At 42.9% G+C, this 12,607-nt stretch overlaps 1 protein-coding gene across 1 annotated transcript; it reads left to right on the top strand.

Moving 5' to 3' along the window:
• Window positions 1-10,521: 10,521 nt before the first annotated feature.
• On the top strand, window positions 10,522-12,607 carry LOC109773371 (myb family transcription factor MPH1). The gene is made up of 4 exons (XM_020332062.3): window positions 10,522-10,828; window positions 11,411-11,687; window positions 11,789-11,870; window positions 12,264-12,607. Exons 1-4 carry the CDS (start codon window positions 10,705-10,707, stop codon window positions 12,531-12,533), a joined length of 753 nt encoding a protein of 250 aa, XP_020187651.1. The 5' UTR covers window positions 10,522-10,704; the 3' UTR covers window positions 12,534-12,607.

Below are 12,607 nucleotides of genomic sequence, written 5' to 3'. Positions count from 1 at the left end.
GGGACTGGTCACTGGAAGCGGAACTGCCCCAAGTATTTGGCGGATAAGAAGGATAGCAAAGTGAACAAAGGTATATTTGATATACAGATTATTGATGTGTATTTTACTAGTGTTCGTAGCAACCCCTCGGTATTTGATACTGGTTCAGTTGCTAAGAGTAGTAACTCGAAACGGGAGTTGCAGAATGAACAGAGACTAGTTAAGGGTAAAGTGACGATGTGTGTTGGAAGTGGTTCCAAGATTGATATGATCATCATCGCACGCTCCCTACACTTTCGGGATTAGTGTTGAACCTAAATAAGTGTTATTTGGTGTTTGCGTTTAGCATGAATATGATTTGATCATGTTTATTGCAATATGGTTATTCATTTAAGTTAGAGAATAATTGTTGTTCTGTTTACATGAATAAAACCTTATATGGTTACACACCCAATGAAAATGGTTCGTTGGATCTCGATCGTAGTGATACACATATTCATAATATTGAAGCCAAAAGATGCAAAGTTAATAATGATAGTGCAACTTATTTGTGGCACTGCCGTTTAGGTCATATTGGTGTAAAGCGCATGAAGAAACTCCATGCTGATGGGCTTTTGGAATCACTTGATTATGAATCACTTGATACTTGCGAACCATGCGTTATGGGCAAAATGACTAAGACTCCGTTCTCCGGAACAATGGAGCGAGCAACTGACTTATTGGAAATAATACATACTGATGTATGCGATCCGATGAGTGTTGAGGCTCACGGCGGGTATCGTTATTTTCTGACATTCACAGATGATTTGAGCAGATATGGGTATATCTACTTGATGAAACATAAGTCTGAAACATTTGAAAAGTTCAAAGAATTTCAGAGTGAAGTGGAAAATCATCGTGACAAGAAAATAAGGTTTCTACGATCTGATCGCGGAGACAAATATTTGAGTTACGAGTTTGGTCTTCAATTAAAACAAATAGAATAGTTTCACAAATTCGTGCCACCTGGAACACCACAGCATAATGGTGTGTCCGAACGCCATAACCGTACTTTATTGGATATAGTGCAATCTATGATGTTTCTTACCGATTTACCACTATAGTTTTGGGGTTATGCATTAGAGACAGCTGCATTCACGTAAAAAAAGGGGCACCATCTAAATCCGTTTGAGACGACACCGTATGAACTGTGGTTTGGCAAGAAATCAAAATTGTCGTTTCTTAAAGTTTGGGGTTGTGATGCTTATATGAAAAAGTTTCATCCTGATAAGCTCAAACCCAAATCGGAGAAATATGTCTTCATAGGATACCCAAAGGAGACTGTTGGGTACACCTTCTATCACAGATCCGAAGACAAGACATTCGTTGCTAAGAATGGATCCTTTCTAGAGAAGGAGTTTCTCTCGAAAGAAGTGAGTGGGAGGAAAGTAGAACTTGATGAGGTAACTATACCTGCTCCCTTATTGGAAAGTAGTTCATCACAGAAATCTGTTCCTGTGACTCCTACACCAATTAGTGAGGAAGCAAATAATGATGATCATGTAACTTCAGATCAAGTTACTACCGAACCTCGTAGGTCAACCAGAATGAAATCCGCACCAGAGTGGTATGATAATCCAGTTTTGGAGGTCATGTTACTTGACCATGACGAACCTACGAACTATGAGGAAGCGATGATGAGCCCAGATTCCGCAAAATGGCTTGAGGCCATGAAATCTGAGATGGGATCCATGTATGAGAATAAAGTGTGGACTTTGGTTGACTTGCCCGGTGATCGGCAAGCCATAGAAAATAAATGGATCTTCAAGAGGAAGACGGACGCTGATAGTAGTGTTACTATCTACAAAGCTAGAATTGTCGCAAAAAGGTTTTCGACAAGTTCAAGGTGTTGACTACGATGAGAGTTTCTCACTCGTATCTATGCTTCAGTCTGTCCGAATCATGTTAGCAATTGCCGCATTTTATGAAATCTGGCAAATGGATAAAGAAAACTGCATTCCTTAATGGATTTATTAAAGAAGAGTTGTATATGATGCAACCAGAAGGTTTTGTCAATCCTAAAGTTGCTAACAAAATATGCAAGCTCTAGTGATCCATCTATGGACTGGTGCAAGCATCTCGGAGTTGGAATATATGCTTTGATAAGTTGATCAAAGGATATAGTTTTATACAGACTTGCGGTGAAGCCTGTATTTACAAGAAAGTGAGTGGGAGCACTACAGCATTTCTGATAAGTATATGTGAATGACATATTGTTGATCGTAAATAATGTAAAATTATTCTGCAAAGCATAAAGGAGTATTTGAAAGGAATTTTTCAAAGAAGGACCTCGGTGAAGCTGCTTACATATTGAGCATCAAGATCTATAGAGATAGATCAAGACGCTTGATAAGTTTTTTCAATGAGTACATACCTTGACAAGATTTTGAAGTAGTTCAAAAGGGAACAGTCAAAGAAAGAGTTTCTTGCCTGTGTTATAAGGTGTGAAATTGAGTAAGACTCAAAGCCCGACCACGACAGAAGATAGAAAGAGAATGAAAGTCATTCCCTATGCCTCGGCCATAGGCTCTATCAAGTATGCTATGCTGAGTACGAGACCTATTGTGTACCTCACCATGAGTTTGGCAAGTGAGTACAATAGTGATCTAGGAGTAGATCACTGGACAGCGGCCAAAATTATCCTTAGTGGAATAAGGATATGTTTCTCGATTATGGAAGTGACAAAAGGTTCGTTGTAAAGGGTTACGTCGATGCAAGTTTTGATCGTTTAGTATATTGCTATTGCTTTCTTCATGACTTATACATGTTCCTTTGACTATGAGATTATGCAACTCCCGTTTACCGGAGGAACACTTTGTGTGCTACCAAACGTCACAACGTAATTGGGTGATTATAAAGGTGCTCTACAGGTGTCTCCGAAGGTACTTGTTGGGTTGGCGTATTTCGAGATTAGGATTTGTCACTCCGATTGTCGGAGAGGTATCTCTGGGCCCTCTCGGTAATGCACATCACTATAAGCCTTGCAAGCATTGTAACTAATGAGTTAGTTGCGGGATGATGTATTACAGAACGAGTAAAGAGACTTTCCGGTAATGAGATTGAACTAGGTATTGAGATACCGACGATCGAATCTCGGGCAAGTAACATACCGATGACAAAGGGAACAACGTATGTTGTTTTGCGGTCTGACCGATAAAGATCTTCGTAGAATATGTGGGAGCCGATATGAGCATCCAGGTTCCGCTATTGGTTATTGACCGGAGACGTGTCTCGGTCATGTCTACATAGTTCTCGAACCCGTAGGGTCCGCACGCTTAAAGTTCGATGACGGTTATATTATGAGTTTATGTGTTTTGATGTACCGAAGGTAGTTTGGAGTCCCGGATGAGATCGGGGACATGACGAGGAGTCTCGAAATGGCCGAGACATAAAGATCGATATATTGGACGACTATATTCGGACTTCGGAAAGGTTCCGAGTGATTCGGGTATTTATCGGAGTACCGGAGAGTTACGGGAATTCGCCGGGGAGAAGTATTGGGCCTTATTGGGCCATACGGGAATAGAGGAGAGAGGCCAAAAGGAAGGAGGCGCGCACCCCCCCCCCCTCCGGTCCGAATTGGACAAGGGGTGCAGCCCCCTTTTCCTTCTCCCTCTCCCCCTCCTTCCTTCTCTCCAACTCCAACAACGAAAGGAGGAGTCCTACTCCCGGTGGGAGTAGGACTCCCCCCTTGGCACGCCCTCCTCCTTGGCCGGCCGCCTCCCCCCTTGCTCCTATATGGGGGCAGGGGGGCACCCCATAGACACAACAACTGATCATTTGATCTTTTAGCCGTGTGCGGTGCCCCCCTCCACCATAGTCCACCTCGATAATACTGTAGTGGTGCTTAGGCGAAGCCCTGCGTCGGTAGAACATCATCATCGTCACCACGCCGTCGTGCTGACGAAACTCTCCCTCAACACTCGGCTGGATCGGAGTTCGAGGGACGTCATTGGGCTGAACGTGTGCTGAACTCGGAGGTGCCGTGCGTTCGGTACTTGATCGGTCGGATCGTGAAGACGTACGACTACATCAACCGCGTTGTGCTAACGCTTCCGCTTTCGGTCTACGAGGGTACGTGGACACACTCTCCCCTCTCGTTGCTATGCATCACCATGATCTTGCGTGTGCTTAGGAATTTTTTTGAAATTACTACGTTCCCCAACATGTATGTACTTTGGTTTTAATGTGATGATGAACTTCTATTAATTTGGTCACTTATCTATTCATGAGTTATATGTTGCCTTCAATTTCAGGGTCTTATATCTCAAAATAATCAGTAAATGCATGAAAAATAACAAATGAAGTCAGAAAGGGTTGAAAATTGTTGATGTGGCTTTGAATGGTGCATTTTGAACACAGAAAAACTATGGAGTTCAAGTAAGTTCAAAAAAATTGAAATCCCGTTGTAGCAGACGAGTTTTCGTATGAAACCCTAATACTTCGAAAGAGATTGTCCGTTTTGTACACGAAGTGCATCCAGTTTTTGCCGTAACCCTCTCTTCGTTCTTGCACATGCTATGTGGGTGAAATGATGATACCATGCCAACTTTTAACCTTTTCATAGTTGATTTCAAATGCTTTTCAATTTCAGGGTTTTATAGCTCAAAATAATCAGTAAATGCATGAAAAATAACAAATGAAGTCAGAAAGGGTTGAAAATTGATGATGTGGCTTTGAATGGTGCATTTTGAACACAAAAAAACTATGGAGTTCAAGTAAGTTCAAAAAAATGAAATCAGAAAGAGATTGTCCGTTTTGTACACGAAGTGCATCCAGTTTTTGCCGTAACCCTCTCTACTTTCTTGCACATGCTATGTGGGTGAAATTATGATACCATGCCAACTTTTAACCTTTTCAGAGTTGATTTGAAATGCTTTTCAATTTCAGGGTTTTATAGCTCAAAATAATCAGTAAATGCATGAAAAGTAACAAATGAAGTCAGAAAGGGTTGAAAATTGATGATGTGGCTTTGAATGGTGCATTTTGAACACAGAAAAACTATGGAGTTCAAGTAAGTTCAAAAAAATGAAATCCCTTCGTAACAGACGAGTTTCCGAATGAAACCCTGATACTTCGAAAGAGATTGTCCGTTTTGTATACGAAGTGCATCCAGTTTTTGCCGTAACCCTCTCTACTTTCTTGCACATGGAAAATAACAAATATCATAAAAAATAAATAAGTAATTACAAACAGAATAAAATAAACTGTAATAAAATATATAAGTAGAAACAAAATAAAATAAACTTTAATAACATAAATAAAATTTATGAAACTAAAATTATCAACGTATTTTCTATTCAAAACATTATAAGCAACCTCTAGTATTGCAGAAACTAAAATCATATAAAATTGATGCAACTAAAATTATCAAAAAAAATTATTCAAAATCATTAAAAGCAAAAAGAATTTTCATAAAGAACTTTTTTTGTTAGAAACTTTAATAGCAAAAAGAATTATCATAAAATAAAATAAATAAGTAATTAGAAACAAAATAAAATAAAATAAATAAGTATTTTGTTGTAAGTAGAAACAAAATAAAATAAATAAAGCAAAAAAGAAAAGAAATAAACTGGGAAAAAATAAAAATAAAGCCACCTACTGGGCCACCATAGTCTGAATACGACTAGAAACCCACCCATGGGCCAGGATTCAGGCCCGTAGAAGGCCCAATAGGCCCACAGGCAGATAAGTGTGTTTAGGCCCGAAAGCCTGCATTTGAGAGGAGCTCGAGAGGGCAGCGGGAGTGGGGCTTATAAACCACTCTCGAGCTCCCTCAGCTAGCGAGGTGGGACTAAACTTTCATGCCGCGATGCGGGCAGCACAAGGCCTTTAGTCCCGGTTGGTGCCACCGGTACTAAAGGCATACATTGGTACCGGTTCGTGGCACCAACCGGTACTAATGCCCCCTTTAGTCCCGGTTTGTGCTACCAACCGGGACCAAAGGCCTCTGCTTCCCGCCCTTTGGGCTGCTGAAAAGAGGCCTTTGGTCCCGGTTGGTGGCACCAACCGGGACTGAAGGTGGGCTTTGGTGCCGGTTCGTGCCACGAACCGGGACTAAAGCTTTTCCTATATAAGCCAGCACTTAGCATTTTTTTCAGATTTCATCGCCAGTTGCCGCCCGACGACGCCGACCCTCCTCGATGCCGCCAGGCTGCCCCGCCGCCGTCGCCGTCGCCCATGCCCCCGAGCCCACGCCGACGCCGTCTGTCGCCCTCGAGCCCACGCCGTCGCCGGCCGCGCCCCTGCGCCACGCCCCGACGCCGTCGCCGCCCCGCGCCGCCCCTGCCCCGACGCTGCCTCCTCGTCGCCGTCGCTGCGCACCCTGTGAGCGCCGCCCTGATCCCCTCCTCCTCCTCCCTGTAATGGTCGCCGCCGCGCCCCCTAGCTAGCTATTATATATGTGTAGTTTAGATTTTTAATTTAGTTGTATTAATTTGGATGTGTAGTTAGATGTGTAGTTAATTTAGTTGTTGTAATTTAGATGTGTAGTTTAGATTTTTTTGGGTGATATTATTATTGAATATGCAAATGTTTGTATGTTCATATATATGCAAAGAATATATCAATGTTTTCATAGAATTTTTATGATTTTTTCTGGTGTAATTTTGTTCATAGAATTTTTATGATTTTTTTTTGTTCATAGAATTTTCTTTCTCAATTTATGTATATGTTCATATTGTGTAGGAATCTGAAAATTGTGTATGATCAAAGTCATTTATGTATGTTCATATTTAGAAGAAAAAGAAGGAGAGAAAAAATGAAAATAAGAAGAGGAAGAAGGAGAAGAAGAAGAATATGAAGAAGAGGAGAGGAAGAAGAGGAGAAATAAATAAGAAGATGAAAAAGAAGAAAAAAAGAGTAGAAGAAGAAGAAATAGAGGAGAAGAAGAAGAAATAGAATAATATTATTCTATTTCTTCTTCTTCTCCTCTATTCCTTCTTCTTCTCCTCTTTTTTTTCTTTTTTTTCTTCGATCTTCTCCTCTATTCCTTTCTTCTTCTCCTCTTTTTTTCTTCTTCTTCCTCTTCTTATTTTTTTATCGGATATGTCGTTGTCGATATACGTACCCCCCTCCCCGATAACTTTTAGTAAGTACTACTTAGAAAGTGTTTAATAGAATCAGTTAGAAAATTAATAGAACTAGTTAAACTAGCTAGTTATTTTTAGTAAGTACTACTTTATTCTAATTATAGTAAGGAAATTAATAGAACTAGTTTGTTTTTTTAGTTAAAGCAATTATTCCCGCATCGACATCGACGATGCCTATCCCGCATCCTCGTCGTCGACTCGGCGGAGGAGGCCGACTTGACCAGAGGGGCCATGTCCGGGACTGGGCTCCGCCGGGCTGGTTTTGGGAGGTGCTACCTTCCGGGGGGCGTAGGTTGGTGAGGAGCCAGCCCGTCGTTGACCCGATCTTTGTTTAGTGGCGGTCGCGTGGGCCAGTGACGGTGCCGAGGCTTCCGGACACCGCGGAGGTGGTACGTCATCGTGTCAGCGAGGAGGACCAGCACGTCCGTCGCTACATGGTTGCGTTGGAGGGCGGGTTCGACAATACCTGGCAGGTTCTTCAGGGATCTCACTGGAGCTATGATCCTGTGATGGTTCCTTCCCTTTGGGTGTCCACCGCCCGCGCCGATACCCGTCGGGCGCTACGGTTCTAGCTGTACTGGCGATATGTATGATAATATTCGAGGTGTATTAGTGATAATATTCGACGATGTACGAACACATGGAGATGATGTAGTTTTGCTTATAATTGAATGCATCCTAATTTGAATACTACTTTATTTTGCGATTTGATTTTGCTTATTGAATGCTCAAATTGGAAAACTACTCCTACTTTGAATGCTAAAATTGGAGAGCACTATGCAAGGCATATGCATATGATTAGTTGATAGCTTATAGGGTTTTTGTTTTTGCAGAAATCTAGGAGCCCCCGGCCCTCCATCATCCCCGCCGTCGTCCCCGTCACCGCCCCCTCCGACATCGAGGTGAGACCAGCCAAATCCTCTTTTAGAAAGATAATTAAACGATATTTCAGGTTGACTTTAAGTCTGTCGAGTCTCCACCATATATGAGAGGACGAAGAATCCCGACTGTTGTCGTGGGAGTAGCTTCTCCTTCATTCCCGTGTGCTAGACAATTTGGTGTAATGCACTCGGGAACGAAAGGAAGAGCTACCATCACCGACAGTCGCAAATGTCAGAGAGGAATCAGTGAGGGAGAGTTCCACCATATATATATGAGAGGACGAAGAATCCCGACTGTTGTCGTGGGGGTCGCTTCTCCTTTGTTCCCGTGTGCTAGACATTTTGGTGTAATGCACTCGGGGACAAATGGAGGAGCGACCATCACCAACGGTCGAATGTATACACCACGTGAGCTGAGAGTTTTCAAGAAAAGACTCGACAAACCGATAGTCAACCCGTGATGAATAATAATGATCTAATTTAGTTTTTGTAGTACATATATTTAACTGTACAAGTTTAATCTCTGAATTATGAACATAGAAAATGTCATCATAGGACGACGAAAGTCTCCCGGGGCAGTGCGGGTGGTGCCACGACGATCGAGGTTTGTGCGACAGGCCTCACCTAGACGATGATCGGCGCTTCAGCATTAAGCTCGAGGAGACCTTCGATGTTGAAACGGTACGCAACAGCGACAAGTGTTTTTTTTCGTAATTAAGCATGACTTCAACTATTTCAACGTGTAATTTTCATCTTTTACAATTCGAGTATAGCTTATCCCATGCCATGCAAGACGCTATGTCTTGGAGAGGATGGATTTTGAAGACCATGAAAATTTGAAACAAACAAAATTCACCTAAGGGCCCATCATGATGTGGATTTTGAAGTAAATCTGTATAATTCTGAGAGCGTAACCCATTTTGGTTGCAAAAATTGGGAAGCATTTTGCAAGATGTATGGTTTTGATGAGGGTATGATTGTCACCATGGATCTTGGTGATCCTGAAATCGAGCAAGACAATATGAACATTTGGGTCCTTGTTGATACGCCTCCAGTTCTACCGCTATGTGAGTTTCTCAAACATAGTTATTAGCTAATTTATATTGTTTATTTCAAAATAGTTGACAGCTTATTTCCATTGACAGCTTATTTTGATTGTTCAAACAATGTACGGGACATGATAGACAAAACCCACTACACCGATGGCTCCGAATTAACTTATCAGGAGAAAAATCATCTGATCGGATTTTGTACTGATCTTGAGAATTACAATATCTACAATCAAACTCTTCAACATTATGGTCAATACGTGCCACTAGTGCACGTGTTGAACCATGGTAACTACCATGGAGATACCCTGGTAAGATATTTTACTATTACGACATCCGTGCATCTTTTACATACTTCTAAAACTAGTACATCATTGCTAACTATGAAGTTATTACTATGTTTTTCAACAGAGAATCCCAAAGGATTGTGTGCCTCATTTGATGTATCAGAATGGCAGCCTTCATGTTTTGAACATATATCCAGGTCATCCTACGAATCTCAACTGTCCATACCGGATTTCTAAAAGAAGTGGAGACATGCTAATCAGAGAATGGAAAAAATGTATGGACAGTCGTAAGGAGGTTCTTGGAAGCAAAAAGGAAGCGAAGCGCAAGAATTGAAGACAGGATGATCTCCATTCTCCATAATGAAGAGTCAGAGTCTATATTGTTTTATGTTATTTTACCTTAAAAGGGTATTTAGGTCCTACCTAATACTGATGATCATGTGCTAAGAACAAAGTAGGGTTGGTTCGATGACTATCAGGATGATAATCGTATGACTTGTTATTAATAACGAGTAAAAGTTGTATGATGATGATTAGTAGAACTTGTTATTATGATGATGCATGATGCGAGCATGAAGAGTTATTATATATCTGTGGATGAAATGAACATGGATTGGATTGAAGTGAAGGCAACATGCATGTGGTGCATGTCGAGTTTGGATTGTACTACTTTCGACATGCACCACATGTTGCCTCACTTCAATCTAAGTCATGTTTAGGCATAGCAGTAGCAGTAGCACGGAGATAAGAGAGTACACATCTCTCTATTAGCTACCTATACCAACCTAAATTAACCCCCAAAACCCCTAAACCACTTCCTTCAAAAAAAAAAAACCAGCCGCTGAAATGCTGACGCGTGAAAGCTTATTGGTCCCAGTTGGTGCTACCAACCGGGACCAAAGGCCCTCCTGCCTGAGCTCGCCGGAGCGGCCACGTGGAGGCCCATCTGTCCCGGTTTGTATAAGAACCGGGACTAAAGGCCTAGGGCATTAGTAACGACCCTTTAGTCCCGGTTCTCCAACCGGGACAGATGGGCCTTATGAACCGGAACAAATGGCCTTTTTCTACTAGCGCAAGTTAAGTGAGCATGGATGTTTGACTGGACTAGGTCACGAAATTCAGCCTTCTCTCTCTTTCTCTCTCCGATTCACACATTCCATGGGCCCTATATAGTACGGTTGTATTTAAAAAAATAGTGTTCCAGCTTAGAGTTCATCATAGTTTGGCCAAACCAAAACTCTCTCTCTCTCTCTCTCTCTACATATATATACTGGAACTCGATTCTGGAGAAGCATCATCAGCTGTATGCGTACCACAAGCTTGGGATCGAGTTGAAGGGCTATAGCTCTAGCAGCAGGGGGAGATCGATCGATAAAGCATGAGAGGGTTCGAGAGGAGAGGCGTCCGGCAGTACAATCGGTCGGACGACCCGCGGATGCGGTGGACGGAGGAGCTGCACCGGCAGTTCATCGAGGCCGTCGACTGCCTCGGCGGCCAGGACGGTCAGTTCTTGCTTCTCGCATCTCAGATACATGATGTAGATCTCTCTCAACTCGGCCACAAGCATCACATGCATGGCGACCGGCTAATTGCACATTTTATAGCATGAAAATTGGGTGATTCCATTGATTTTTCACTCTCGGACGATCAATCTGTTCAAGATTCTGTGTGTTTTTTTCGGTGTGGATCGATTAAGATGAACAACATGAGATCCCCCCCCCCCCCCCCCCCCCCTCCCCTTTTTTCTTGGCTGACTATGAATTATTTGCTGCTCAAGGACGTCAATCATTAATTGTGCAAACGATGTTTAACACCTTCGTCGTCGTAATCTCTACGATGTTACTTTGGCAATAAATGGCAGCTCTCCTGTCATTTCGTCCAAAGAAAAATCTTTGGGTTAACCTTTCCTCACCTATAGCACACCATAATATAATTCAAAAGCGTGTGTATCCTTAATCCCGCATCGATCAATCATGTTAGCTCTCTCGATCCGAATTTTAACCAACAGTAGCAACTCTTTCTTCACGACCACGTACGGCTGGTCTGGTGTTGACACTCTCTTCACATATCTGAATCGTCTGCAGAGGCAACGCCGAAGCGAATTCTTCAGCTGATGGGCGCCAAGGGAGTCAGCATATCTCACGTCAAGAGCCATCTCCAGATGTACAGATCAAGCTTTAGCAACACCAACAGCAACGGTGGTCCACCCAATGCATCTGTGGATCGCTGTCGGGGTCACCGTGCCGTCGACACGTCGTGGAATGGCCATGGGAACGACATGGCGGCGGCTTCGGATAGAATCGACGCTTCTTCTTGCACCGTGCCTCCTCGCGGCTGCCGCTCGTCTCCACCGTACCAAATGTGGGTACCAAAAATGGCTGTTAATTCAATTCTTTAACTGTAATTGGTGTGTTCGTGTGTGTAACCGATCGAGTTGTTAATCAAACGTACTGGTTGTGCAGTCCGATGATCGAGGGAGTTTTCAGGAGCTGGGAGCAGAGTAGAGGGAGGCTGCCATGGAACTCCATCATGCCATCAGAGAAGGTAGAAGTACAAGCAATGAAGTGTTTCTTTTTGTCTTGCTAGCTAGAGAAAAGCATGAATAAACGTATACGTATAAAAATCTATATGAACAAATCCAGAGGAAGCAAAGATTACGCAAAAAAAAAAAAAAAAAACTACATTTTATAAAAACCTAGGAGTACTCATCCTCTTGCTTTCCATCAAACGTTCATACATGCATGTGCTATATGTTGCCTAGCTAGAAGCTTCATGTTGTTAGTAAGTATAGTTCGTTAGGTGGCAGGCACCGGACTCTGCCTAACTACCACCATGGCATAAACACGGTGCCGTGTATTGACCGCCCACTCTCCAGTTCTGTTGTAATATCAGCACTGGAAAATATTAATCCGCCTGACATGGATAATGTTATTGCAGGCGACCGGTTCGGCGCGTCATGCTGACAGCAGAACACATCAGAAGAATCGGCAGCCGACGCCAGGATGTGACCTGACGCTGTCGATCGGCCGGTGCGAGGAGGAGGCCATGGTCGCAAGCAGCGACACCGACGTCTCGAGCATGACCACCGAGGAGTCGGCCGCCGTGCCGGCGAGGGATCGAGGAGCCGACTACCACCGCCGCTCAGACACTGCTGGTCTGAACCTTGACCTGAACCTCGATCTCGCCGTCTCATCTTCTTGGCTCTGATGTGATCGATGGCCCCTTGTGTAAATATATAGAGATGCATCTTTGTATGTAAAGTTACTCACAGCTCTTCATAT

This window comes from Aegilops tauschii, chromosome 7 (genome assembly GCF_002575655.3).
Source record: "Aegilops tauschii subsp. strangulata cultivar AL8/78 chromosome 7, Aet v6.0, whole genome shotgun sequence".
NCBI lineage: Eukaryota > Viridiplantae > Streptophyta > Magnoliopsida > Poales > Poaceae > Aegilops > Aegilops tauschii.
This window is presented reverse-complemented; position numbering and strand designations above follow the sequence as displayed.

What these genes read in the sequence shown, in the direction of transcription:
- LOC109773371 (XM_020332062.3), top strand. Translation starts at nt 10,705, where the DNA reads ATGAGAGGGTTCGAGAGGAGAGGCGTCCGGCAGTACAATCGGTCGGAC. An exon ending in CTGCCTCGGCGGCCAGGACG is followed by an intron (nt 10,829 to 11,410) that starts GTCAGTTCTTGC and finishes AATCGTCTGCAG; the next exon opens with AGGCAACGCCGAAGCGAATT. An exon ending in TCGTCTCCACCGTACCAAAT is followed by an intron (nt 11,688 to 11,788) that starts GTGGGTACCAAA and finishes CTGGTTGTGCAG; the next exon opens with TCCGATGATCGAGGGAGTTT.